Source organism: Rousettus aegyptiacus, unplaced genomic scaffold (genome assembly GCF_014176215.1).
Source record: "Rousettus aegyptiacus isolate mRouAeg1 unplaced genomic scaffold, mRouAeg1.p scaffold_m13_p_6, whole genome shotgun sequence".
In the NCBI taxonomy this organism is placed as follows: Eukaryota; Metazoa; Chordata; class Mammalia; order Chiroptera; family Pteropodidae; genus Rousettus; species Rousettus aegyptiacus.
In genome coordinates, this window is record NW_023416309.1 from 33,771,376 (window position 1) to 33,797,484 (window position 26,109).

The window sequence follows — 26,109 nt, forward strand, 5'->3', positions numbered from 1 at the left end:
AGGATATCCAAAACCTTTTAGAGAAGTGTATAGGACTAAGTAGATTTTTTAAAAATCAGTTTTGGGATGGCTCCATAGTGTCGTGGTTAGCACATCTTCTTTACACGCAGAAGGTCCTGGGTTTGCGCCACAGGTGGAGCCATGGACCATACCTTGGGTGCACCAGGATCCAGGTGCGTGCTGTGAGTGCTTGGGGGTAAGATGCCCCGCCTTCAGAGATCCAGTCCTTAAGGGGAAATAGCAACATCCATACGTCAGGGGTGAAAGTGTGTGTGCGGGTGGGTGGGTGGGTGGGGGGAATTAAAGAGGGAAAACAATAAAATTCAATTTTAAGATCCTCAACCTGCGTGTGTACGCTTTCCTGCATATGTTTATTTCAACCAGAGGCCCGGGTATGGACCTGTTGTTGGGGCACTAGGCTGATTTTCCTTTTCCCCCTCCTTTCATCATTGCTCCACTCCCACTTGACCATAGAAAGGCATAATTCACATCCATATCAAATCTCATTTGAGATTTGATACATGAAATTTAATATATATTTTCTATATTAAGTTTTTATTTTTAAAATTCCTGTTAATCCATCTAAAATTTATTTTGTCTTTAGCATGAAGCAACAATATAACTAATAACTTATAACAATATAAATCTAATAACTTTGATATAAAAGTCTAAATTAACTGGATAATTTATACCTTTTTAAAATAAATTTTTTATTTTTCAGTTATACTTGGCATACAATATTATATTAGTTTCAGGTGTACGAATAGTGATTTGACATTTATATAACTTTCAAATGATTACCCCAGCAAGTCTCGTACTCATCTGACACTATACATATTTATTACAATATTATTGACTATATTCTTTATGCTATACTTTATGTCTCCATGACTATTATGTAACTATCAATTTGTAGTTCTTAATCCCTTCCCCTTTTTACTCACTCCCTCCAATACCCCTCCCATCTGACAACCCTCAAAATGTTCTTTATACCAATGAGTTTGTTTCCGTTTTGTTTGTTTATTTTGTTCTCTAGATTCCACATGTAAGTGAAATTATATGGTATTTATCTTTCTCTGACTAACTTATTTCACTCAACACAATACTCTCTAGGTCCAGCTGTGGTGTTGTAGATGGCAATATTTCATTTTTTTTAACTGCTGAGTAATATTCCATTTTACATATGTACCATCTCTTCTTTATCCACTCATCCATTGATGGACACCCAGTTTGCCTCCATATCTTGGCATTGTAAGTAATGCTGCAATGAACAAATGGATACACATGTCCCTTTGAAGTAAATACCCAGAAATAGAATTACTGGCTTCTTCTTTGTCTCTTTTTATAGCCTTTGTTTTAAAGTTTATTTTGTCTGGTGTAAGTATTGCTACCCCAGATTTTTTGTTTGTTTGTTTTTGTTTTCATGAAATATCTTTTATTATCCTTTTACTTTCAGTCCGTGTGTGTTTTATGATCAGAAGTGAGTCTATTGTAGGCAGAATATATAAGGGTCTTGTTTTCTTATCCACTCAGCCACCATATCTTTTGATGGAGCATTTAATCCTTTTACACTTGAAGTAATCGTTGATAAATATGTGGTTATTGCCATTTTATTATTCATAATTTTTATCTTTTTTTCCTTCTTCATAAAGGAGTCCCTCTAATATTTATTTTAATACTAGTTTGGTGTTGATGAACTCTGTTAGCTTGTTCTTGCCCTTTAATTCTAAATGATAGCTTTGCTGGGTTTAGTAATCTTGGTTGTAGGTCCTTGCTTTTCATCAATTCGAATACTTCATGCCAATCCCCAAGCTCAAAATACTCTTCAGCATAGTTTTCTAATATTTCTAGAGTTCTGTATTTTTAATTTTTAGATCTTTAATTCATCTGATATTTATTTGGGGATATGGTACACATAGAGAATCAATCTTCTAATATTCTTCGTTCAATATTTCTTTCGTTTGCCATTCGTTTTTGAAGCCATATTTCTAGAGATTAAAAAAGAATCACTAATATTTAGCATTTACTATTTTTTAAGGGTTTCACAATCAGCTCATTTAATCCTTACAATTTTACAAACTACAGGTTTATGATCCATTATTTACAGTTTTGAAACTGAAAAAAGTTTGAAAATCATAGTTAAAAAAAATTAATTTGGCAGCAAAACCTGTCCTGAACTGCCATGTAGCTATTTACAGTCTTTTATTTGTTCCTCTTAGCATGGCTGTTAATACATTTTGCTGTAGAACTATACATGTACTTAATTACAGGGTGCTGCCCTAGAAGCTGTTGGGATGTGACATAAATAAGAATTCTAAATTCAGGAGACTATCTGGCAGGTGTTTCAGGTAAGGGTTGTGGACCAGTCGTATTATTATCCCCAAGAAATTGAGACATATAAGTGAAGTCACTTGCTCAAGGTTGCATAGTTAACAAAAAGAATAATTATTGTAGTTTATAATATTTATAATATTTTTAGTGTTTACTGTGACAATCACTTGGTTAAATGCTGTATATTTATTATCTCAGTTAATCCTCTCCACAACCCTATTCAGTACTATTATTATCTCCATTTCCCAGATGAAAGAACTGAAGCCTAGGAAGGTTATACACTCCCCTGGACACACAGTTGTTAAGTGTGGTAAGAAAAGATTTTAAAACAATTCGGCTTGACATCAATATATTTAACTATGACATTATTCCTTTCAAACTTATAATATCAGCCCTTATCTCTCTTCTAAATGTTATTTTGAACTACATATCTTAGATATTAAAGATTTAAAATGTATATTAGATCATTTTACTCACATGCATAAAATACTCTTATGACTTTCTACTGCATCTAGAGTAAAATCCAAATTCCTCATAATGCCCCCTTTCTATCTCTCCCAGTTTGGGCCCCCAACACAGCAGACTTCTCTTACGTTTTTTATAGTAGGTGTATCCTCTACCTGGAAGGCTCTTCAGGTCTTCACACAGCTGGCTCCGTTTTGTCATTCAGGCCTCAGCATAAGCAACTCCTTTTTCCCTAATTGCTCAATCTAGAGTTTCTATCTTACATAGCATGTAAACATGATGTTTTCTTGTTTATGTTTATTTCTTTCTTCCATTAGAATATAAGTTCAACCAGAGTGGGCGTCTATTTCTGTTTTGGTTTCTTTTGAAGCCCCAATCTCTAGTACAGAGTTTAGCACTTGATAGGTACTTAATTTTGGCTGAATAAATGAATGCAGTATCCCATCAGTAAATAGTACCTGCTAGTTAATTTCAGTGGTGCAAGACAAATTGAGAAGGTGGGAGGAGACTGAATTGTGAAGATATTCCAACATCAGTTTAATCGTATTTCGTTTAATATAAGCAGGGCCTAACAGAGTGTTTGACACAGAACACGTGCCAAATATTTGATGTATGAATGAACAGTAAGTAGATTTACTAGCTTGGATCTTGGGCTTAGTTTCCTTACCTATCAAGTGAAGATTAAAACTTACTTTATAGAGCTAGCCTACAAATTACATGATATAATGAATGATAAATGCCTACCACAGAGTAGGTACTTATGTTCATTTCTTTCCCCTAACATTTATATTCTACTTTATGGTTTATGAAGCTCTTGTAAGCTCTTCTAAATACATGATCTCATTTTATTTCCATAACCTTCTACAGTGCTTCTCATTAGCCTCGTTTTACAGATGAAAAACAGACTCATAGGTTGAGACATAGCCTCTTCAGGTAATGAGAAGCCAATGTACAAGGTTTAGAAGCAGAGGAGTGACATGATAAAAGCAGTGGTTTTTGAGGATTAATCTGTTGATGGCTATAAAACAGGGTCGACTGAAGAATGTGGAGAGGTATTACTTTGACTACTATCATAAAAGTCAAGTCGAAGGTGTTAAGGGCCTGCACTAGATGACAGAATAACGTTTAAAAGTCTGAGGAATTAAGCGATTGAACAGGCTGGGAGTTTTCACATCTGGCTGAGAAAATGATGGTACCAACAACATAAACAATTAAGAAATCAAACTTGGCAAAATGATTGCCAGAAGGCCTTCTCTTCGATACCTATGCAACACTTCTGGCAAATATGGCGAAACTTTGAGCCGCGTTGTAAGTGCCATCGCGGATCTTTCTTAATTTCAATATTCCCACTGGCATCGCTACCTGGACTAGAGCATCCTAAGGTCCTTCCTATCTGCTTTCTCTAGAAGTCTGGTGGGATGAGGAAAGAACCATAAGGAATTAGAGACCAAGTATTAGAATTTCTGGAATCTTGGATAAATTGCCTTTTTCCCTTTTCTAGAAAATAAGGGACTCCTTATTTCTCCTTCTCGCATCGTTTTAAGACTAATGACCCTCTTCAGATCAGTAAAAAGAAACTTTTTTGTCGGGGGAGAAGGAAGCCACCAAGACAACGCAGCTCGTACTCCTCGCTCTCACTGGAGGAACGGAATCACTCGGGGCGAGCTGACGTCACTTCCGGCGCGCTGACGCTCAGTCCGGCGTGCCGACGCCTGCGTCAGCAAAGAGCGGGGTTGGGGGCACCGGGTTTGAAGTCGTGCGGGTCGGAGGACTGCCATCTCCACCGCTGTCTCAGACCCCTTCTTCCGGGCCGCGACGGGGACAAGCTCGGGTAAGCGGCGGGGCAGATGCCCGAGGGCCCGTGCCGCGACGCCCCGCACCTCACCAGTCGCTCCCCTCTGCTTCGCGGCCTGGGCCTGCGCCGGTGTGCTCTCTGGAAACTAGCGCCTCAGCGTCGCGGGCCCTAGCTCGCGGGGAACCTCGAACCGCCGGCGCCGGGCCATGGCGGTCTCCAGGTGGGTCTAGCTCCTGACGAGCGGAGGGAAGGAGGACCTTGCGAGGCACTGTCGCCTCTCTGTGCCCCAACTCCTAGAAAAGAGTGGTTCCCGTTGTCACTGGGCGCCTTCTTCCACAGACTTCAGAGTTCGCTCCTCAGTCTGCGTGGTTTTGGGTTCAGGTTACTAGTAAATCCTGTTCAAAAATGTTTTGTGGAATTGACCCGTTGCCACGATAGAACTAGTTTTTCTCTTTTTTCGCCACGTTTCTTGTCTGGTTTCTCTTCCTTCTTTCAGTTCTAGGGGAGCCTTTTATCTTTGTTAGTATTCTCAGGCTGATCTCTAACCTCCATTTCGCGAGAAAGCTTTGTAGTAACTAAGTCGGGGAGATACGAGTCCTGTTATTTAAATGACCTTCTAATTACATTAAAAATTGGTATTTATGGCTTTAAGGATATGTTCTGAGGACTTTTTCTTACAGTAGAATTCTTTTGTTTAGCAGTAAACATTCAGTTGTCAGCAGTTAAATTTTTGTCGAATTATCGTTTTAGTACCATTTTCCTTAACTAAGGCGTGAACAATACATTACAAATCTTAAATTATTTAAAAATATTGCCTGACAACAGGAAGCCTAGGAAAACTAAGAAAACCAACGAGACATTTGCGTAGCTGTAGGAGGAAAGTCCTCTTTTCCTGCAATATGATAGAATGGTGGGAAAACTTTTCTGTCAGAGGTTTGATAGAGTGGACCACATGTAAGTAGGGGATAGTTCCTCTGATAGTAGTCAGAAGGATTCACCAAATTCATTAGAGTTGAGGTAAGTTTTCATGAAAATTGGGTCTTTCTGCCACAGAGACTGAAGGAAAAATGATAGTTCAGAAAACAGTTTTCATTTTTTCTTCACAATTAATTGAACACATTCTTTGAGCACAATATGAGCTCAGGCTTTATCTGTTTTACAAGAGAAATGATAACCCATCCCTCACAGACTCCCTAGATAACTGATGAAATAATTTGTGGGAGAAGCCCCTGGGAGTTGGTGAAGGAGGTTGCTAGGTACCTATAGAATGGAGCATCTAATTTTTATTTCACAGATTAATCAAATCTATTCAGTGTGAGGAAATTCTTATTTTGAGAGATAAATGTACCTCAAGAGAACAAATAGTATTTTCAATTTTTGCAAATACAGAAGTTTATCTTTTAATTTTTTTATCTCCCATGTAAATATATACACACATTATAAATACATCAATACATAAACTTAATATGAGATTTGTTTAGCAGATGTTACAGTGTTTAAGGGAATGATTAGTTCTTGAAGTTGCTTTCTTAGAGCTGACTGTGTATTTTCACAGTATTAGATATAGTTTTATAGAAACAAAATGAAAGTATTTAAAAGATCCTAATCTCCTTGGCCAGTGCTACTCTATTTACAGAAGTTTAGGGCACCTGAATTTCTGAACGAGTGAGTTTGATGAAGGAAAACTACTGCTTTTTATTCTTGATGTTGGATTTCAAAGGGTAGTGTTCTTTTTTATGTAGGTTCTTGTTCATTTTGCCAAAATTCTGTGACATTCTACTTTAAAAAAAAAAAAACCGTCATGGTTTTATGAAAAAGCTACTTCTGTGCTTAATAATACAATAGGTTCAAAGAAAACAGTTTTGAGACTTGTGTTTTGAGGATACTGTTAGTTGTTGCTTTTTTCATTTGAGGATTAACTCTGAATAGCAAACTTTAATTTCACGCTGGCCTTCTTCATGCACTAAACATATTTTGTTTTGTTTTGTCTTGTTTTTCCTAAATTTTCTTTCTCTCCTGTTGGTGTGTGCTTGTGGAATACAGACTCATTTTAATATGATTTTATGCAGAATAGGTGGAAGATGGTTTAAAAGATAAAAATCATATTTGCCAGAATCAAATCTGAAAATGTTTTTGCTCTTTTTATATCAGTGTACATAAGGGAAAAGAGTAATATTTTTAGGATCTTATCAATGTTTCCAACTGAAGGGAAATAGTAAGTTGGTACCATCATTCTCTCAGTAGCCAGGTTCAGAAATCTGAAAATAATGTTTGACTTCTCCCTCCCACCTTTTTCCCCAATCTGGCCCGTCACCAAACCCAATCCTGTCAGTTCTACCTTTCTAATCTTTTTTTTTTTTCCTCCCTTTTGCAAGCCAATTACCACAATCCTACTCCATTCCACCATCACCTATAATCCAAGACACCTGCAACAGTAGCCCCTTGTTCTTCCTGCCTCCCATGGCTTCTCTAATTTATTCTTCACCATGGCCATATTATTTGCTAATAAATATTAATGTCATTTTTTTTCTGCTTAAAACCCAATAGTTTTCTGTTGCTTTAGGATAAAGTCCAAATTCTTTAACAAACATCTTACTAGATCCTTTGTGATCTGATTCCTGCTTCATATTTTTAGCTTCTCGTCTTGTGTCAAGTTCTCTGTCTCTCTCTTTCCTTCATTCGCCTTCATTTTGAATCTATAGTCTTACATCCTTCTCTTTATCTATGGAACATTTTTTTCTGCCCCCCTCCCCCCATCCCCTTCCCCCAAGTCTGGCTAATCAACCTTTTGTTTTGGGTCTCAGCCTATATGTCAGTTGGCTCAGGAAGCCTCCTCTGGCTTTACTTCATTTGAGCTATTTGCACCAATGTATACTTCTGTCAATCGTAATATTTATCATACTTTGTAACTGTCTATTCTCTCCTCTGCTTGGTTTAACATAAACTGTGAGAGAAAGGGAGTATGTCTGATCTTTCTATCCCAGCAGAGTACCTGGTTCCTAGTAGTTGCTCAGTATATTTTCAAAAAATGAATAAATAAATGATTTTGTTGCTTGTTTTAATACCTGTCATGATTTACCATAATTGACGTATATACATAGGAGACTATTTCCACTGGTTTTCAGTGAGTGTTTCTGAGTTTAGCTACAGTTTTTGTTTTCTGTTTTTGTTTTTTGTCAGGAAGAAAAACTTCAACTATAGCTTTGAATATTGACCAGGCTTATAACTTTAAAAACACAGTGGGTATCATCAGAACTGTTTTTAAAAGTTTATAGTATAGTGTAATTCTTTGATAGTATGGCATTTTAGAATGCAAATTAGATCTAAAGTAACCCTGCATTTTTTAAGATCAAAGTTTTAAGACCCTGCTTAGAGTTTTATAAAGGCCTAGTTTTACTGTACTTTGAATTGTAAGACTGGCAAATTATGAAAGCGAATGGTCAATTCTTGATGCTGGGTGATTTAAATTTTGCACCATAAAAACAAAACAAAACAAACCCCCCAAAACAAAACCCAACACATCATAAACTTTGCGACTCTAAAATTGCAAGTACATTGATAACATTGAAGTTCTATGTAAAATTCACTGAAATATTATTGAAAAATGTATTTCTCCTTTAGACCCTTAATAAAAGAGACAGTATACAAAAATGTAGGAGTAGAGAACAATGTTGCTCTTAAGATGTGAATGCTGGAAAGAGAGCTAAGCTCACTCGCTACTTGACTTGCTCCCACAAAACTAACCTCAGCAAAAAAGACAAATTATTTATTAAAGTGTTCAGTGTTGCTTGAAAACAGTTAAAATCACAGTTGTTAAATCTTTGAATACTTTTGTTTTACTTTGTGAGCTTTTCTCTCAGTATCATCTGTCACCTAGTTGGGGTCTGGTAATCAGCAGTAAAGAAAGGCAACCTCAGAGGGATTGTTAAAGCGTATTATATTCATTACAGAAGATCTATAGACTAGTGGTTACTAGTGGGTTTGGGGAGAAGAGGGGAGGTGGACGGAGTAAAGGGGGTCAAATATAGGGTGATAGGGGAGGGTGAAGTGGGTAAAGAGAATCAAATATATGGTAGCTGAAGTAAACTGGACTTTGGGCAGTAAACACACAATAGAATATACAGATGTCAAATGATAATGTACACCTGAAAATTATATGATTGTATTAAGCAATGTTATCCCAGTAAACTTAAAAAAAAAAAAAAAAAAAGATGGCTAATCTGTGACATTTTTGGGTTCCATGACTTACTGTAGATTTTTAAGCTTGTTTTTGAGATCTTAGTTTGTGTATGCCACAATTGATTCAGTTAATTGTTGTACATTGACTAGCTAATATGATTATATAGAAGAAAATTTAAAAATATTTAGAGAATTTTTTCCTCAGTGAGCTAAGCTGTAAAGATCATGTCTAAAATGTCTAGACAGTAATTATGATTTGACTGTGTTAGAAGCCATACCTTACATCTGTGATACATACTTTTGCATTTGAAAATGATGCACTGTTCAGAAAAGATTCAGGAAAAAAAAAATGAAACATACTCTCTTATGGAAGAAACAAATTGCTACATATGAACAGATCTCTACCCAGTTTTGTTAATTCTATCTCTGCACTGCTGATATTTCAGAGAAACATTGTTTCCACGGGCCTGTTTTGCCAAATAAAAGGAAGTTTCTTGATGTGGGGGAGGTTCTAGTAGAGTCTTCCTAATGACAGGGAAAATGCTGAAATGATCTTAATTACCTATAGGACACCATAGGTTTCTTGTGTTTCCTTCTGTACTACTAATTTCTATTCATTATAGGATTGACAGAAGGGATTACTGTAAATTACAGTTGTAGTCTGCCCATCAGATGCACAGATTCTGTATGTGTGGATTCAACCAATTGCAGATTGAAAACAGGGAGTGGGAGGTGGGTAGTTACTGTTCTTACTAAATGCACGGTGTAGTTAGGCCAAGATGGTTCCATCTGTACTCAACATGTACAGACTTTTTCTTGTCATTCCCTAAGCAATATAATATAGCAACTATTTAGCAGTTACATTGTATTAGGTATTACAAGTAATCTAGAGGTGATTTAAAGTATGGTAAATCCTCACTTAATGTTGTTGAGAGATTCTCATACTTGAAGGGAAACTATATATATCAAACAATATATAACGAAACCGATTTTACCATTGGCTAATTGGTATAAACAGGAGTGAAGTTCCTATTGTCACATTATCTCATCAATGTTATAATGAAAGAATGCTGAACAAAATGTCATTTTTCCAGGACTTGCTGTATAGGGAAGGATGTACAAGAATGTATTGTGATATTTTATATAAGGGACATAAGCATCCACAGATTTTGGTATCCAAGGGGTAGGATGAGGGGTGTCATGGAACTAATCCCCCTCAGATACTGAGGGACTACTGTATATCAAATATTTCATACTTAAATTTAGGGACAACGAAGCCAGGAAAGGTAGGGCATGCATTATAGAACTTTTCCATTTTAATCCATACAGTTAATTCTGTATCTTTGGTTTATTACTCAAAGAACTTATATAGAGGAGGGCTTTTTGTTTTGTTTTAAATGTGATAAAATACACAAAATACAATTCACCATTTTAAACTGACGACATGATGGAGCGAGATCTCAATGCTCTCCCACTTTAACCATTTTAAAGTGTGCAATTCTGCATAAAGTTTTAAAACCACAGATATTTCTGCTAAGGAACTCTAATTTTATCTTTAAGATAAAGTCATGCAAAAGGCTCTGTATGGGTTGTTGGATGGGGTGGAGGTTAGAAAAAAAATGTCCTGAAGGAGATAACACAGCTTGCTTTTATTTCTTCAGCATTCATTTAACAAGTATTTACAGAATGCTTTCTATGTTCTAGGTGTTGGAGATATAGCAGAGAACAAAAATGGATTCTCCATTCCCATGGAATTTATGTTCTAGAGTGGGAATTGGGAAATGTAATTTAATTAGCATGCACCTGGCCATGCACTTGGCTTTGGTGTGGTTTCACATCTTTATATCGATTCTTAGTGTTCTTTGTGGTATGTTAGGTTAATCTACTTGTTTAAAGAATGTAACAGTGTAGTTTCAGAATACCCATAATATGAACTAGAAGATAGGCATTTTAAAACACCAGTCTGGAGAATTTCTTGGAAGTTGTTTCTTTTGACCATAACTTTTCTCACTTAATGATAACATGTGGGACTTAGTACAGTGTTCATATTAGAGATCTGTTTTCTTTTTTATTCCCCATGTAACACAGAAAAGTGAAAATTCAAGTAGTTTGTTTTAAATTTTACTGCACTTTTGCTAAATGTAAAAAATGCACAACAAAATGGACAGACTTGACAGATCATTCTCTTTTAAGGTTACAAAGTTAAGATTACAAAGCCATCTTTATGAAGTATTCTGTTGATCTACAGTTTTTCAGAGAGATTAAATTTAATCTGAGACTATTGAGATTGGAAGTGGATTGAGGAAGTTATATACCCTTTTTTCCCCATACTCAGATGGCTTAGGAATGGAAATGGAACATATACTTGTTTAATAAGGATGAAGTAGTAATCTAGGTCATAGTTCAAAATGCATTTGATTTCTTTTGGTTTCTTTTTATGTCTTTATGAATTAATGCAAAGAGCTGAAAAGAAGAGGGATTAGATTGCAGCTGCTTGCATAACCTCTACAAACTTCCACATATTCTTTTTATAGGTAGTCTTTATAGCAGTTACCTGAAATCCTAGGTTGGTAAATAAAACATGAATCATGTCTTGTGTAGTTATCTCAAAATTAAAATCCAAATTGAACATGGACCAGATTTCATATCATCAGTAAATTCATAAGCAGTGGATATTGTCAAATGTAATTGCCTTATGTTTTATTTAAATTATTCTACAGTCTTTGGTACCTTGCATTCAGGTGACATCTGTTATCTTTTTGCCATCTGTCTATCCTTCAGAAAATGAAGAATGGCATTTTTTTCTACTAGCCTTTCTGTAAGAGGTTTAGCCAAAAGAAGTCTTGTGGTAAGTACTGTGTTCTCCCAATTAGCCGTTCTTTTAACTTCCTTACTCTTCTGACTACATAGCTTCCTTCAGGACCTTTTTCTCACCAAGTGCTCTGTCTGTGCTTCAACATAATACTGATCCTGTCTCAAGGCCTTTCCCCCTCTCCCACCAGTTTCCTATACTAGCCTTTTCCATTGTGGCCTGATGCTTACCCTGCTTGCCTCTTAGCTGGCTACCCTGTGGTAACAGGTCAGACTGCCCTCTTGTTGGATCCTGGTCTGTACATCTCTTTGTTAGTCCTTTGTGTGGTATCTAATCTGCTGTCCTGGAGAGGAATGGAGAACTCCAAAAGGAGCTTTGAGTCAAGAGACCAAAGAAACATTCTTGTGTCCCTATTCCTCTATTCAGGGAAGCGTATTCGATTACTACCAAAGTGGAAGATGTAAGAATAAACAGGCCTGGAACTGGATAAGAGAGTGAGCCGATCTACTACCTTCAAGGCAGTTGGCTGGTGGAGGAGCAGAGGTGACATGACATGGCATGGGGATAAAAGGCTTGGCAGAAAAGAGAGGCAAGAGAAACTATGGCTGAGAGACAGGATCAGCATTAGGTCAGAGAGGAGCCAAAGATCTTTGGGCAGGAGTGTGGTTCTAATGAGGCTGGGTAGCAGGAAACTAAAGGAAAGTTTTGGAAAGGTAGAAATTATTGAAGGAATACAGTGCCTGCCACACAGTTTCTTTCAACTTGCTCTTTGGAGCAGACATAACAGCCTTGATGTTCGAAATGCTGAAGTAATGCTGTGTTGATTTTTTTCACTTACTGAAACATTACCTTACCATTGGTTTTGTTATTTTTATAACTTGTTTTTATGTAATACATCTTTTGTAGATTATGGCTGTTTTTTAAAGGATACAAACTTTTTTTTTTTTTTTTTGCTTAAAAATCTTACTTAAATTTGCCCCTTAAAAACTTGAACTTTTCTTTATAATTTTAATTACAGTAAATGAACTACTCAACAAATAGTTGAATACTGTGTAGAGATACTGTGCAAAGTATTATGGGGGAGCAAAAGAATCATTGAAATAGGTGACACTTAATGAGCATGAGACATCATGTGACAGTTCAATGTAAGAGATGCCACAAAACAAAGCATAATAAATACCAAAATGGCTATTCAAGATGATAATTCAGAAGAGGAAGTAATCTCTGTGGTATAGTAGTTTGAGATGATTTCAAGAGTTTAAATCTTGATGGATGGAAGCTATCTAAAGGATTGAACCAGGTAATGACATTCCAGGTGGAGGAAAAACAGTATAGACAAATTGTGAACACCAAACTAGTCCATGTTTAGGAGATACTTTTTTGTTTTTGATTGCTTATCTGATAGGTAAGGGTGAGCCATTCATAGTTTGAGTAAAGACAGTAATTTGATCAAAGGGTGCTTTAGGAAGTAAATCCGGCAGTAAGATCATATTAGTATGGGGTTATGCTCACCAAACAGTAGCACTAGTCCTTCCAGATGGGACAGATTTGGGAATTATTCAAACTGTTATAATTTTAACAAATACTATAGCTTTCTAACAGAGAAACTGGTGAGAGATGAGCACCCAAGGATTGAATCTGGGAGAATGTTCATATTAAGGGTGGTAAGAGTAGAGAAACCAAGGAAAAAATTGAACAGTTCAGAGAAGAACAGGGTAATATGTTGCAAAAACTTAGGAAGGAAAATATTCAAGAATGGGGAATTTGCTGATAATTAGTTATCATAGGAGAGTTAAGAAAATTGGATTTACAAAACAATTAGATCGGGATCTTACAGGTTCGTTGATGACTTTGTCAAATGTGCTATTTCATTAGTAGAGAAGGATAGAGACTTGACTGATAAGGATTAAACTGAATGGCGAGGAAATAAAAGAAGTGATTTTAAACACTTGTTCTAGATACTTGGCAGTAAAAAAGAAAGTGTTCTACAAGATGGAGGTTAAGCAGTTTATTTCCTCATTAGAGACAGACGTCTGCATATTTGAAGATGGAAGGGAATAGATTAATAAGGCAGTGATTTAAGGTACCGGTTCAAGGATAATTGAATGATGATAGAATGGAATAGTATGAAGAAAACAATGAGATAGTATGTAAGTCTTGAGGAGTGAGGACTGTCTTTTTATTTGACAGGATAAGTGTAAAGACCAACCTTGAGATGTCTTAAGGAGAGAACTTGATCATTTGTGTTGTATACCTTAGAGATCTACTCAGTTAAGTAGTCCATTTCTTTTTAAGGAATAGAGAATGGTAATTGGAGCTGAGGAATATGGAAATAATTGGGGGAAACTTTGAGTGGTCACTTTTAACTTTTTACACGTGGATTTATAAACATCTTAGTATTGTCACTTCCTTAGAGTGTTCATTTTGCAGCCAACTTTGCTTTTGGTCACAAAATTTAGAAACACCATCATGGAAAAGTAATTTTGAAGTAGGTGAAATCTTTACAGAAGTGCAGTCTGAGGAGCTTGGCACCAAATAAGTTAAAGATATGACAAACATTATATTATGTAAGGAAAAAGAAACCTACAAAAAATATTGCAATGATGTGAAGCTATAAAATACAGCTAAATTATCTAGTTTTACCTCCAAAATAAGAGGTTAAGCCAAGTGAGCTTCCCTAAGTCCTCTAATAAGTGACAGAAGTAGGTCTTATTAGGGACCTTTAAAGGTTTGTTTCCAGTCTAGTTTGTTTTCTATTTTACCACTGTTTCCTATAGGAAAGTCCTGGATCTATGTAAACTGTACACATACAGGAGAGCCCAATACTGTTATAATGAATACATGCAGCATATATAATTGTAAGTCCACTGTATCATAAATTTGACCTAAAACTAATATATTCTTTGTAGGAAAAAATTTTTGGTAATTTTGCCTGCCGCAATATAGAAGATTGTAGAATATAGAAGGTTTAAATGAGTATTTGTCTAGATACTTAACAGAAAGTTGTTCGTAGATATTTAAATTTTCTTTTCACAAATTTCATTGAGTATAGGCATTCAAAATCATATGGTCTCGGCAATATGCAGATATTCATTCAGAGAGGGTTCTAATAAATATTACAACTGCTTTTAAAGATGAAAATAAGTTAGAAGGCATTCTGAGAGTTATGTATGGGATTAGGGAGGGAAGTCATTTTCTGGGGACGGGGTTTGGCGTCTGACTTAGTCTTAGAACTTCTTAAGGACACCACCTGTCTGAAGAAAAATTTTTTCCCTTTCTTTTGTCTTGCTATCTTTCCAAGTCACTATTCACCAAATCCTGTAGCAAAAACTGATGAATGAATGATAAAAGCAAGTAGTTAGATAGCTTTGAATGAATAAGGTGAGATGTGTCCATGCATAGTATATGTATAAAGAAAATTAACTTTTGCATGTCTTATAAAAATTAATTCCTTTATATTCACTCTGAGCCACTCAGTATATTGGAAGCAAAACCTATGTTTTACTTTTCCTTATGCCACTAGTTTTAGTAGCCTCCGATAGTTTTCTTGATATATGCCCTTTTTATGAACCTTTAATTATAAAATTTGAACCTTTCCTCTTAGTGTTTTGTTCTGAAGTAGTTGAAAAGTTTTCATAATACTCTTAGTTTTCTTGACTGAAAAGGATCTATGTTAGTTATATTTATTACCAATTATAATGATTTTGTACTTATTAGTGACTGGCTAGTTTGAGAAATACTACCAGAAAAAAAGAAAAACACTCTGCTCATTTCATTTCCCCTTTATAGATTGTCTTATAAAAGGCTTTCAGAACTTATTTTAGCTCTTAATGAAAGAAAAAGAATCCCAGAAGAAAAATCGGGTCCTCTTTCCAGTCTAATGCTTAAGACTCATGATTAGCTTTGGGACCTTACTTGCTTTTTCTTCTTCATTTGATGAAATCCAAAAGTGTATTCACTAAATCTCCCCTTATATAGGATTGGGCACAGTCAATATAACCTTGCTCCTTGTCATCTTGTTTAAAGTACATATTTATTCCATATATGAAGCTGCCTTCCTTTCATTACTTGTCTCATTAAGCCTGATTAATAGTATGGCAAAGGGGTTTACCTATATCAGGGGTCCCCACCCCCCATGCCATGGACAGGTACCAGCCAGCCCATGGTCTGTAAGGAACTGGGCCGTGCAGTGGGAGATGAGTAGCTGGCAAGGGGAGAGAAGCTTTATCTGTATTTTTAGCTGCTCCCCAGCACTAGTATCACCGCCTCAGCTCCACCTCAGATCATCAGGCATTAGATTCTCATAGGACCACCGGTCCTTGGTGCCAGAATTGTTGGGGACCACTGACTTACATGATATGTGGACAGTTGGTGGTAGTTACTTCTGACTTTCCTTTCTAAAACATTAGGATTTTCCTATATCCCAAATACAAAGTAACAGTTTTCCAGTTCTCCCCACTTATTCTAGGTATAAGGCATTGTATTTTATTCCCAACTTTATTCATTAGTGAGATCTGAACCATGGTGCTGTGGCTCTGGATTTTGTGACATTATGCTATATGCCTTTATAAAGTCTTTCCTCAGATCTTATTTATTGCCATACTCGTCATTTCTATACAGATGATTCATATACCTATAAACTTCAGTCTCAACTTTCTCCTGAACTTCAAATCTCTATTCCAACTATCTTTGTTGGTCTCTTCTAGCTATCTTGTCCCTGTCGCTAGTAAATTTGTCATAACATTTCCTCACTAGTTCTTAACATTTCTTTTAATGACATCTTTGTTTTCTAAGATTGACTTTCTCAGAATCCTTTCATTTCCTTAACATTTCATTTAGTTACTATACCATATATGTTTTATTTCAGTGTTTCTCCTAACCTCTTTTTAATTTTGCCATGATTATAGTTCAGGTCTGCACTGTTAGCCTAAAATTCTCTAGGTGTTTTCTTCCCTTTTACTTCAGTGCTTCATACTGCTGTCAGATTAGCCTTCCTAAAACAGCTCCAGTCCCATCACTTCTTTGACCTAAGATCTTGATGGTCGAACATTCAAAAGTCTCCACAATAGGGCTCTGGCTTCTTTGATAGTGATAGCTCCTGCTGTTCTCTCTCATTTTTTTTTTTTTTTTTGCAATTATATTCTAAATTTATGGATTGGAAGACAATATTGTCAATGTGTCAATTCTAGCCAAAGCATTCGACAAGTTCAATGTAATAATTAGGAAATTCAAAACAGCGTTTTTTTTTTTAATCAATTAGTTAATTTTTATGGTGACATTGGTTAACAAAATCCAGTAAGTTCCCCTGCTGTTCTAAGTTCACCCTGAATTACAATCAAGTTGTTATTCACCCCCCTAAATTTAGTTCCTTTTTCTTATTGCTGTGTTGTTGTTATTCCCTCTTCCAGGTGTCTCTCTCCCTTTCCCTTTCCCCACCTCAACTCCAGTATTGAAATCTTATTCTGCCTTTAAGGTCCTTCGCATACACCATTTCTTTAATGAAGCCTTTTCAGTATTACACAGTTGCAGATATAGTATTTGCTCTTTCTGTTCCCAGTCCTTAAAGCACTTTTCTGACTTGTATCTTAATTGTAATTTATAGTCTACTTATTTGGATATTTGCCTTGCCCGTTCACTCCTCGCCTCATAGCAAGTTCCTTGAGAGTAGAAATGTCCTACAACCCTAGCTTAGTTCTTCGGACACAGAGACTCAATGCATTTAACTCAAAATTATACATATGAAAAAACACATGTCAGAATAACCATTATATTTTTGTTATTTTAGGCTTGACCGTCTTTTTATCTTACTGGATACTGGCACTACTCCAGTTACAAGAAAAGCTGCTGCACAGCAACTTGGAGAAGTGGTGAAACTTCATCCCCATGAACTAAATAATCTTTTATCTAAAGTAAGAACTCCTTTTTTTCTCTCTCTCTTAGTGTAATATAATTGTAGAAATTTGTCCATGGTTAGGAACATAAAATTAAAGACAGAAATTGTCTTATTTTAGTGACAATTTGTAGTCTTCAGATTTCATTAACTATCTTAACATTTCTCCAGAGATTTTAAAACTTTTGCTATTTCTTTATAATTTAGTTTGTCACAGGATTTAAAATGTTTTGTTATTTTTACATCGAGTTTAATTGTTTAAGGGATTTGACAACATAGAACCTATTATCTGTGGCACAAATTTGAATCTGACCCAATTTGGTAATGGACTAAGTTGTTAATCTAGTTTGTTAGTGGTCTAACTTGTTCTTTATGGCTAATAATTATATCATAGTTGATAAGTCTTCAAATGGATGAGTACTAATGGACAATGATTAAAATATATGAGAAGTTACATACTCAGTTGTTGTTACCTACTTAGTTATTATCCTTTTGAAAGTGGAGGCTTTCTGTTTTGGTGGATCAGTATTTTCATAATTCTAGCCCATGTTCTTTTCCTAAGCAATGGCTGTACTTTTACTGAACTCTGTGGACTTATAGAAGTGTGTCTGTATGATAGTGAACAGCATGCAAAGTAAAAACTGAAGCACTTTGGCACAGGAGAGAATAGGAGATAGGATGAGGGAACAATATAATAGCCCAGACATTGGAAACTCCAAGATACCTCTCTTGCCACCTGTCTTACCTTGTCTTTCATTCTCATTTGTTCCTACCTATTCATATGAAGAAGTTCTAAGTCCTTTGTTGCTATCTGCAAATCTGTTCTATGTAGTTCTTGCCGTTAGTTAATAGTGACTCTCTTTCCAATGTATTCCCTGCTTAGATATTATTAGAACTTTCTATTAAGATGTAGGTGGACAGTGATTTGACATCTACAGGCTTCACATTCTCAGAAAGTAGGATGTATATTAGGCAATATTATACCCATGTGTAAGGTGGAGGGATAGAGAAGCATACCCATTTCTTCTCATCCCAAGGGAAGAGAGGAGGATTGAATGAAACTGGAAACAGTGAACCAGTCTAATCTGCACTGAACTGAAAAATAGCCTTTCAAGTGAGTTCTAGTCTTTGTAACTCCGATCCCAGCATATGAGTTGCCATCAAATAATTCCAAAAGAGGCAAAGTTTGTCTTTAGCATCTTCTTACCTCCTATCCTCTTTTCTCTGCCCTCATTGCTTTTCTGATGCCTTTCAGTTTTGTTTTTTAAACAGCTTTATTGAATTATAATTTACCATATAATTTACCCATGTAAAGTGTATGATTCAATGACTTTTATTATATTCACTGACATGTGCAACCATCACTATAGTCTAATTTTATAACATTTTTACCTCCCTCAAAAGAAGCTTCATGCCCATTTAGTAGTCACACTCCATTGCTTTAACTTTTATACCCAGTCCTAGGCAAATACTAATTTATTTTCTGTCTATAAATTTGCCTGTTCTGAACATTTTTTATAAATGTTTTTTGTGGCTGGTTTCTTTTACTTAATATTTTCAAGTTTCTTTCATATTGTGGCATGTCTCATTACTTCATTCCTTTTGATTGCCAAATATTATTCTATTGTGTGGATACGAATAGATTTATTTGTTCATCAGTTGATGAACTTCTGGGTGGTTTCTACTTTTTGGCCTATACTATATAATGTTGCTGTGAAAATGTACAGTTTTTGCGTAAATATGTTTTCATCTCTCTAAGATATATATACCTCCAGAATTGCTGGATCATATGATAACTGTATTTAACTTTATAAGGAACTGCCAGACTGTTTTCCAAACTGGCTCCACTGTTTTACATTCCTGGCAGTAGTGTATCAAAGATCTGATTCCTTCGCATCCTTACCAGAACTTGCTATTAACTCACTTTGATTTATATCCATACTAGCAAGTGTGAAGTGGTTATCTCATTGTACTTATTTTGAGTTGTAGAGTTCTTTATATATTTTGGATACAAACCCCTTATTAGGTATTTGATTTGCAAATATGTTCTTCTAGTCTTTGGGTTGTCTTTTCACTTTCTTAATGGTATTCTTTGAAGCACGAAAGTTACTTATTTTGATGAAGTTGAATTTTTTTTTGTTTAATATCACTGGTGTTTTTGGGTCTTATCTAACACAGGGTCACAGAGTTTTACCCCGATGTTTTAAGAATTTTATAGTTTTTAGCTCTTATTTTAGACCTATGGCCCATTTCAAGTTCGTGTGTGTGTGTGTGTGTGTGTGTGTGTGTGTGTGTGTGGTGTGAAGTAGAGGTTCAAAATCATTATTTTGTTGCCCCAACACTATTTGTTGAAAAAACTACTCTTTATCCATTGAATTGTCTTGGCACTCTTGTCAAAAATGAGTTGACCGTAAACACATAGTATTATTTCTGGACTCTAAATTCTATTTCATTAATCTATGTATCTGTCCCTTTGCTAGTATTACACTGCCTTGATTACTGTTGCTTGTAGTAGGTTTCAAAATCAAGAGTGTGAGTCTACCAACTTTCTTTTTCAAGATCGTTTTGGTGATTTTGGGTCCCTTGCATTTCCATATAAATTTTAGGGTCAGCTTGTTCGGTTCTATAAAAAAGCCAGCTGAGATTTTGAGGAATAATATTGAATCTGTAAATTAATTTAGGGAGTATTGATATCTTAACAATATTAAGTCTTTGATCCATGGGCTTTTCTGTTTGTTTAGATCTTAATTCCTTTCAACAGTGTTCAGAATTTTTGTAATTTTCAGCATACAAGTCTTGCACTTGTTAAATTTATTCTTAAGTAATTTATACTTTTGATACTATTACAAATGGGATTGTTTTCTTTTTTCAGATTGTTTATTGAAGTTTATAGAAACATTGATTTTTGTATATTGATTTTATATCTTGCAATCTTGCTGAACTCATTCTTTCTGCTAGTATTTATAATTTTTTGCATTAATGGGACCTAATATATACTTGGCATTTAGTGTGTTAAAAGCTGTGTTGTTTCTTAAATGTGCTTAAGCATTCTTTAAAGTTTCCTGTTTTCTTTTTTTAAGGCGTAGTGATATTTCCTGTGAGTGATAGAATCTTATAAATGATTTAATAATTTTAAGATGTTTTATATAAATTTGAGGGCCTCTAAATTATAAATTAATAAGTAAATTTGTATATCTCTTTTCTGCCTTGAACAAACAACATTTTTTGGTAAGTAACTATTTTATTTTATAATTTTTTAAGGTGTTGATATACTTACGGAGTACAAACTGGGATACTCGGATTGCAGCAGGACAAGCTGTTGAAGCTATAGTGAAAAATGTACCTGAATGGAATCCAGTGCCAAGAACCAAACAAGGTGCTTTAAGTTGAAAAACTTACTTGCAATAAAAACCTAACTGTAGAATTAACTGTACTATACATTTTATATTTTAACAATTTCATTTTTAATTTAAAGGTTTAAGTCATGCATTTAAGTATAGCCTTGTCAGGAAATGACATGAATAAGGTGATTTTCACCACACTTTAAAAAAACTGCAGGATAAAATATTTTATATATTTTTAAAAATTATTCTATGGCATGCTTGATTTACAGAGATTATTACTTTCTTCAAGGAATTTATGTCCTAAAAAATTAAAACAATAACAAGTAAATATTTTAAACAGTCTATTTTTTTGTTGTTGCTGGAAGACTAGTATAATTATTTTCTAAATTTAAGTACAATTATATATGGATATTTGGACAGGTAAGTCTTTAATTTTTTATATCTCCCTTAGATGTCTTGTAGTGGAAATTATTTTATTGCCTATAATGATATTTAAAAATGAGTGTATGCTGTGAAAAATGTGTAAAGGTGCACATTTTAATTAAGGGAAAATTTAATATGGTGCAACCGGTCTTCATTTTCAAGTTGCTTTGATAACATCACTTTTATCATAAGTCTTAGCTTGTCTGAAATTGTTGCTTTAACTTGCTGGCACCTGTTATTATTTTGAGTGATGACGTTAATTTGTCTTTTCTCTCATCAAATGAAGTATACAAATTAGAAGAAGTTATGACTTATTTTTAGGAAAAAACTTTTCAAGCTTGTTATTCCTGCTTATTTTGGTATATAGAGATATTAGAACTCAGATTCTTATCTACAAAACTTATTAAATTACTTATACTAGCATTAAAATTTATGGTAAGGTTACTTGTCATCACTAATTCTCTTTAAGTCAAGCAATTATATTTTAGTTTACAAATTAATTACATGCAAATGCTAGCTGTAAACCATTAAGCCAGTGAACAATTTTACAATATATTTTAAAATTTATAATGGCATAACCTTTTGGGGGAGGAATACAGAACATTTTTTAGCTGTTTTTGGGCCTCAGATCGCTATATAATTTTAGCAATTTACCAAGAGATTATAATTTGCTTTATATTATGAGAAGTGAGTTCTAGTGAATGAATAGTTGCTTTGTGTCCTAGATATTCCTCAGGTATAAGGAAGGAATGATGCTTTTGTCTTTTTTTTGAATATAGTCTGTGAATTGTTTATCTTCCAATTTAGCACTATAATAAACTCATACTATTTTTAAACAAGTTAATGATAAGTGGAGACAGCATGAGATTTCAACATGGGGATACATTTCTTCATAAAACATACTTTTGTAGTCAAAAACAGCTATACATACACCCACTAACATTCTCCTAGTTTGTAGGAGGGGAGCCATCAACTAGTTTATTCATGAGTAAGAGCTTTTCTACTTCCTTTCACATTTTACTTTTCTTAAATATTATCCATCTACCCCAAGTAATGCTGTTTTCTTTCCTTTTACACTTTGGCTATATGATCAAATTAAATATTTTTAAAATTTCATTTAGAACCTACTTCAGAAAGTGCTATGGAAGATTCATCTACTACAGATCGATTGAATTTTGACAGATTTGATATATGCAGGTTGTTACAACATGGGGCATCACTGTTGGGATCTGCTGGTGCAGAATTTGAAGTGCAAGATGAAAAATCAGGTATGTAGTAGTCCCGTAGAAGAAAGTCTGAATTTATTACTTGGTGTGCAATGTATCAGTCATCAGTGGGTGGGGAAGATAACCAGAAGTATTTGGTCTAAAGCTACCAATAGAATATTTTTCTTCCATTAAGTGAATATGTACTATATATTTGCAACATTAATAGATAACATTTTACTATTTTAGCAGCCATTTTATTATGGAATATAGAAATTATAAAGTATTGCCCAAGCCTCAGTTGAACAGTTTTAAAATCCAGGAGTAGTTCAGATTATGGTAATGTTTTTACAATTCTGGATTTGAGAGGCTTTATGATAGCTTTTTTTCTATTATGTCTTTTAAATATTGAAATAATTGGATCTACTCATGACGGTGACCAAAGCAAAAACTAAAAATGAAAAATAAATCTTGGATAGGTAACTGTCCCATTATCTTTAAACTTACAGAATCTATCTGGATATAAAATAAATGTTTTGGCCATTCAAGATTGATGCCTTGAGTGGAAAAAACCTTGATGTTTTTAATGGATTTCTGTAAGTAAATAAGTTCTTGTGACTAAAACAAAAAGAGAACAGTGTTTTGTTTTGTTGTTAATTAAGTTAATTGTTAGTCAAAGCATATCTTTCTAAGTTCTTCAATTTGTACATCTTTAAAAAAATGTCAGGTACCCATTCCCTTTTGCTTAATATAGTTTTTATTGAAAGATCTAGTTTAATTGTTTTTGGAGAAAATTAAGAGGAAAATTTGCTTAAGTTCTGGAAAAGCATAGTTTTAATAAGAAAGGTAGCAGTCATTTCAAAAACTTTGCAATTTGAAAAAAATAAACAGTAAGTTTACCAATCTTACTAGGGTACCTGTGGACATTGTCATAGATCTTTGGCTCTAATCCAGGAGAAAAAGTATCACTTTTGTCATTAAAAAAAAAATAGTGTTTGGGTCTTATCCTAGGGACTGATTTACTATAAAATAGATCTGTGGGACAGCTCTAGGAAATTGTATATAAAAGAATAAGTTCCGCTTATGACTCTAATATATAACCAGGATTAGGAACCCAGATTTTTAGAACTCAGTTTTAAATGCTGGTTAGTCACAGTGTACTGAACAGTTCTCATTTAAAACCCTGTATTTAGGTTTTCTTTGAAATGTCTGCTCATTTGTGTTTGTCTTCTCTTATACATGAAGAATACATACATGATTAGTATAGATGCTGGTCTGAGGATTGTTGTTGTTTTTTTTTCATTTGTGTAGATTTTTTTTCCCCTGTAGGACTTTCCCTGGATGAGAGTACTTGTTATATAGCAATCTTCTCTTTTGGATGCCTAGTGTTTTTTCCTCCAGGTAGAACAGCCTTAAAAATTTTTTTAAAGTAGCTTTATTAAGATAAAATTCATATTTTATGCAGTTTGTCAATTTTTAAAATGTATAGTTCATTGGTTTTTAGTCTGTTAACAGATATGTGCAGTCAATTTTAGAATATTTTCATATCTGAAGAAGAAACCCTATATTCTTCAGCTATCATTTTTATCCCCTTTACCTCCTTCACTTTTCTTCCCAGCCCTAAGCAACATTCTGTCTCTATAGATTTGCCTATTCTGGACATTTACTGGCTTATTTTACTTAGCAGAATGTTTCCAAGGTTTAACCATATTGTAATATATTCAGTACTTATTTCATTTTTTCCCTAAATTTTATTACTATTACATGGTGTATCTTTTTTAATTGTGGTAGACTATGGATAATATAAAATTTATCATCTTAACTATTTTTAAGTGTACAGGTCAGTAGTATTAACATTCGCATGACAATCAATCTCCAGAACTCTTTTCATCTTGCAAAACTGAAATTTTATGCCCATTAAACAACAATTCCCATTTCTCCCTATCCCCTAGCCACTGACCACCACTATTCTACTCTTTGTCTTTATGAATTTGACTACTCTAGGTCCTTCATATAAGTAGAATCATACAGTATTTGTCCTTTTGTGACTGGCTTACTTTAGCATAATCTCTTCAAGGTTTATCCATGTTGTATGTGTCAGAATGTGTTTCCTTTTTAAGGCCAAATAATATTCCAATATGTGTTTATGCCACATTTTGTTTCATCTATCAATGGATACTTGGGTTGCTTCTACCTTTTGATTATTATGAAAAATGCTACTACGAACACGGGTATGCAAATATCTGTTCAATTCCTGCTTTTAGTTCTTTTGGGTATAAACCTAGAAGTGGCATTACTGGATCATAGTAATTCTATTAAAAAAATTTTTTTTTTTAGGAACTATCATACAGTTTTCCATAGTGGCTATACCATTTTACATTCTTACCAACAAGGCACAAGGTTTCCAGTTTCACCACATCCTTGTTTGTATAGGGAGACTCATAGCTGGTGTACTGGTGCATTAAATTAAGAATATGTAGATTATGACTTACTGAATGAGGAAGCACAAGCCACTCACACAGGGTCATTGACAGGTAGCTTCCTCAGCATTTGAGCTCCTGCCTTGGGAAAGTGAAAACCCAAGGGTGGTTTTGATGGAAGGCACACTTTTAGTATACTCATAGAAAGGAAGTAAAGCCACAAGAATTATGATTTAGAGTTCCCAGAAATGAATGGGAGGTGATGATGGTAGAAGGGTTGAAGGAGGGTGGGAAGGGGAAGACAAGCAGTTTTCTACCCTGAGTCATGAGAAAGCAGGGGATAGAAAACAGGGTAGTGGGCACCTATTATAAGATGGTTATAGTGGGTAAGGGGTGGATAAGGTGGTTGGTTGCTGGGGAGGTTGCTAACTTTTCTTGGGCTCAATTCTTATGTGGTTATTTTTAAACATGCCCCAGGAAAAAGCAAAGCTGAAACTTGTGGAGGGAATGCTAGGCTCAAGTGCTTATCTAAATGTCCAGACTCTAGGTATGAGGAGGGTCATCATACCGTAAAATGCCTAGGCAGCAACTCAGAATAGCTTTTTTTTTTAAATCACACTTTAAACACTCTGTGTGTGTGTGTGTGTGTGTGTGTGTGTGTGTGTGTTAGTGATAGCTATCCTAATGAATGTGACGTGGTCTTATTTAATTTTATGGCTGAATAATATTCTATTTTTTGTGTATCACATTTCGTTTATCCATTTCTCAGTTGATGACATTTGGGTTGTTTCTACCTTTAGGCACTTATGAATAGTCCTGCGATAAACATTTATGTACAAGTCTTTTTTTTGTGTGTGTGTGTGTGGACATATGTGTTCATTTTTCCTGTATAGATACTTAAGAGTAGAATTGCTGGGTCATGTATTTTACCATTTGAGGAAATGCCAGACTGTTTTCCAAGGTCGCTCTACTACTTTACATTCCACCAGCAATATATGAGGGTTCTGATTGTTCTTGCTAACAACTTATTAACTGACTTTGATTATATCCATAATAGTGAGTGTGAAGTGATATTTTGTAGTTTTAATTTGTATTTTCCTAATGACTGATGATATTGAACATCTTTCATATATTGACCATTTGTATATTTACTTTGGAGATCTGTCTGTTCAGATCTTTTGCCCATTTTTAAAGTGGGATATTTGTTCTTTCATTATTGAGTTGTAAGAGTTCTTTAAATATTTT

At 34.7% G+C, this 26,109-nt stretch overlaps 1 protein-coding gene across 4 annotated transcripts in view; it reads left to right on the forward strand.

Moving 5' to 3' along the window:
• Positions 1–4,496: 4,496 nt before the first annotated feature.
• Positions 4,497–26,109, forward strand: part of BTAF1 (B-TFIID TATA-box binding protein associated factor 1) — an 88,646-nt gene continuing 67,033 nt past the window's right edge. The window contains exons 1-4 of one of the 4 annotated variants that reach the window (XM_016151288.2): positions 4,497–4,811; positions 17,368–17,491; positions 20,734–20,848; positions 22,361–22,507. In XM_016151288.2, the coding sequence (XP_016006774.1) occupies positions 4,798–4,811; positions 17,368–17,491; positions 20,734–20,848; positions 22,361–22,507 (400 nt within the window). In that variant the 5' untranslated portion in view covers positions 4,497–4,797. Of the gene's footprint in view, positions 4,812–8,813; positions 11,619–17,367; positions 17,492–20,733; positions 20,849–22,360; positions 22,508–22,932; positions 23,041–26,109 lie in introns of those variants that run through there. The other 3 variants (XM_016151287.2, XM_016151289.2, XM_016151290.2) reach the window with 3 other exon arrangements.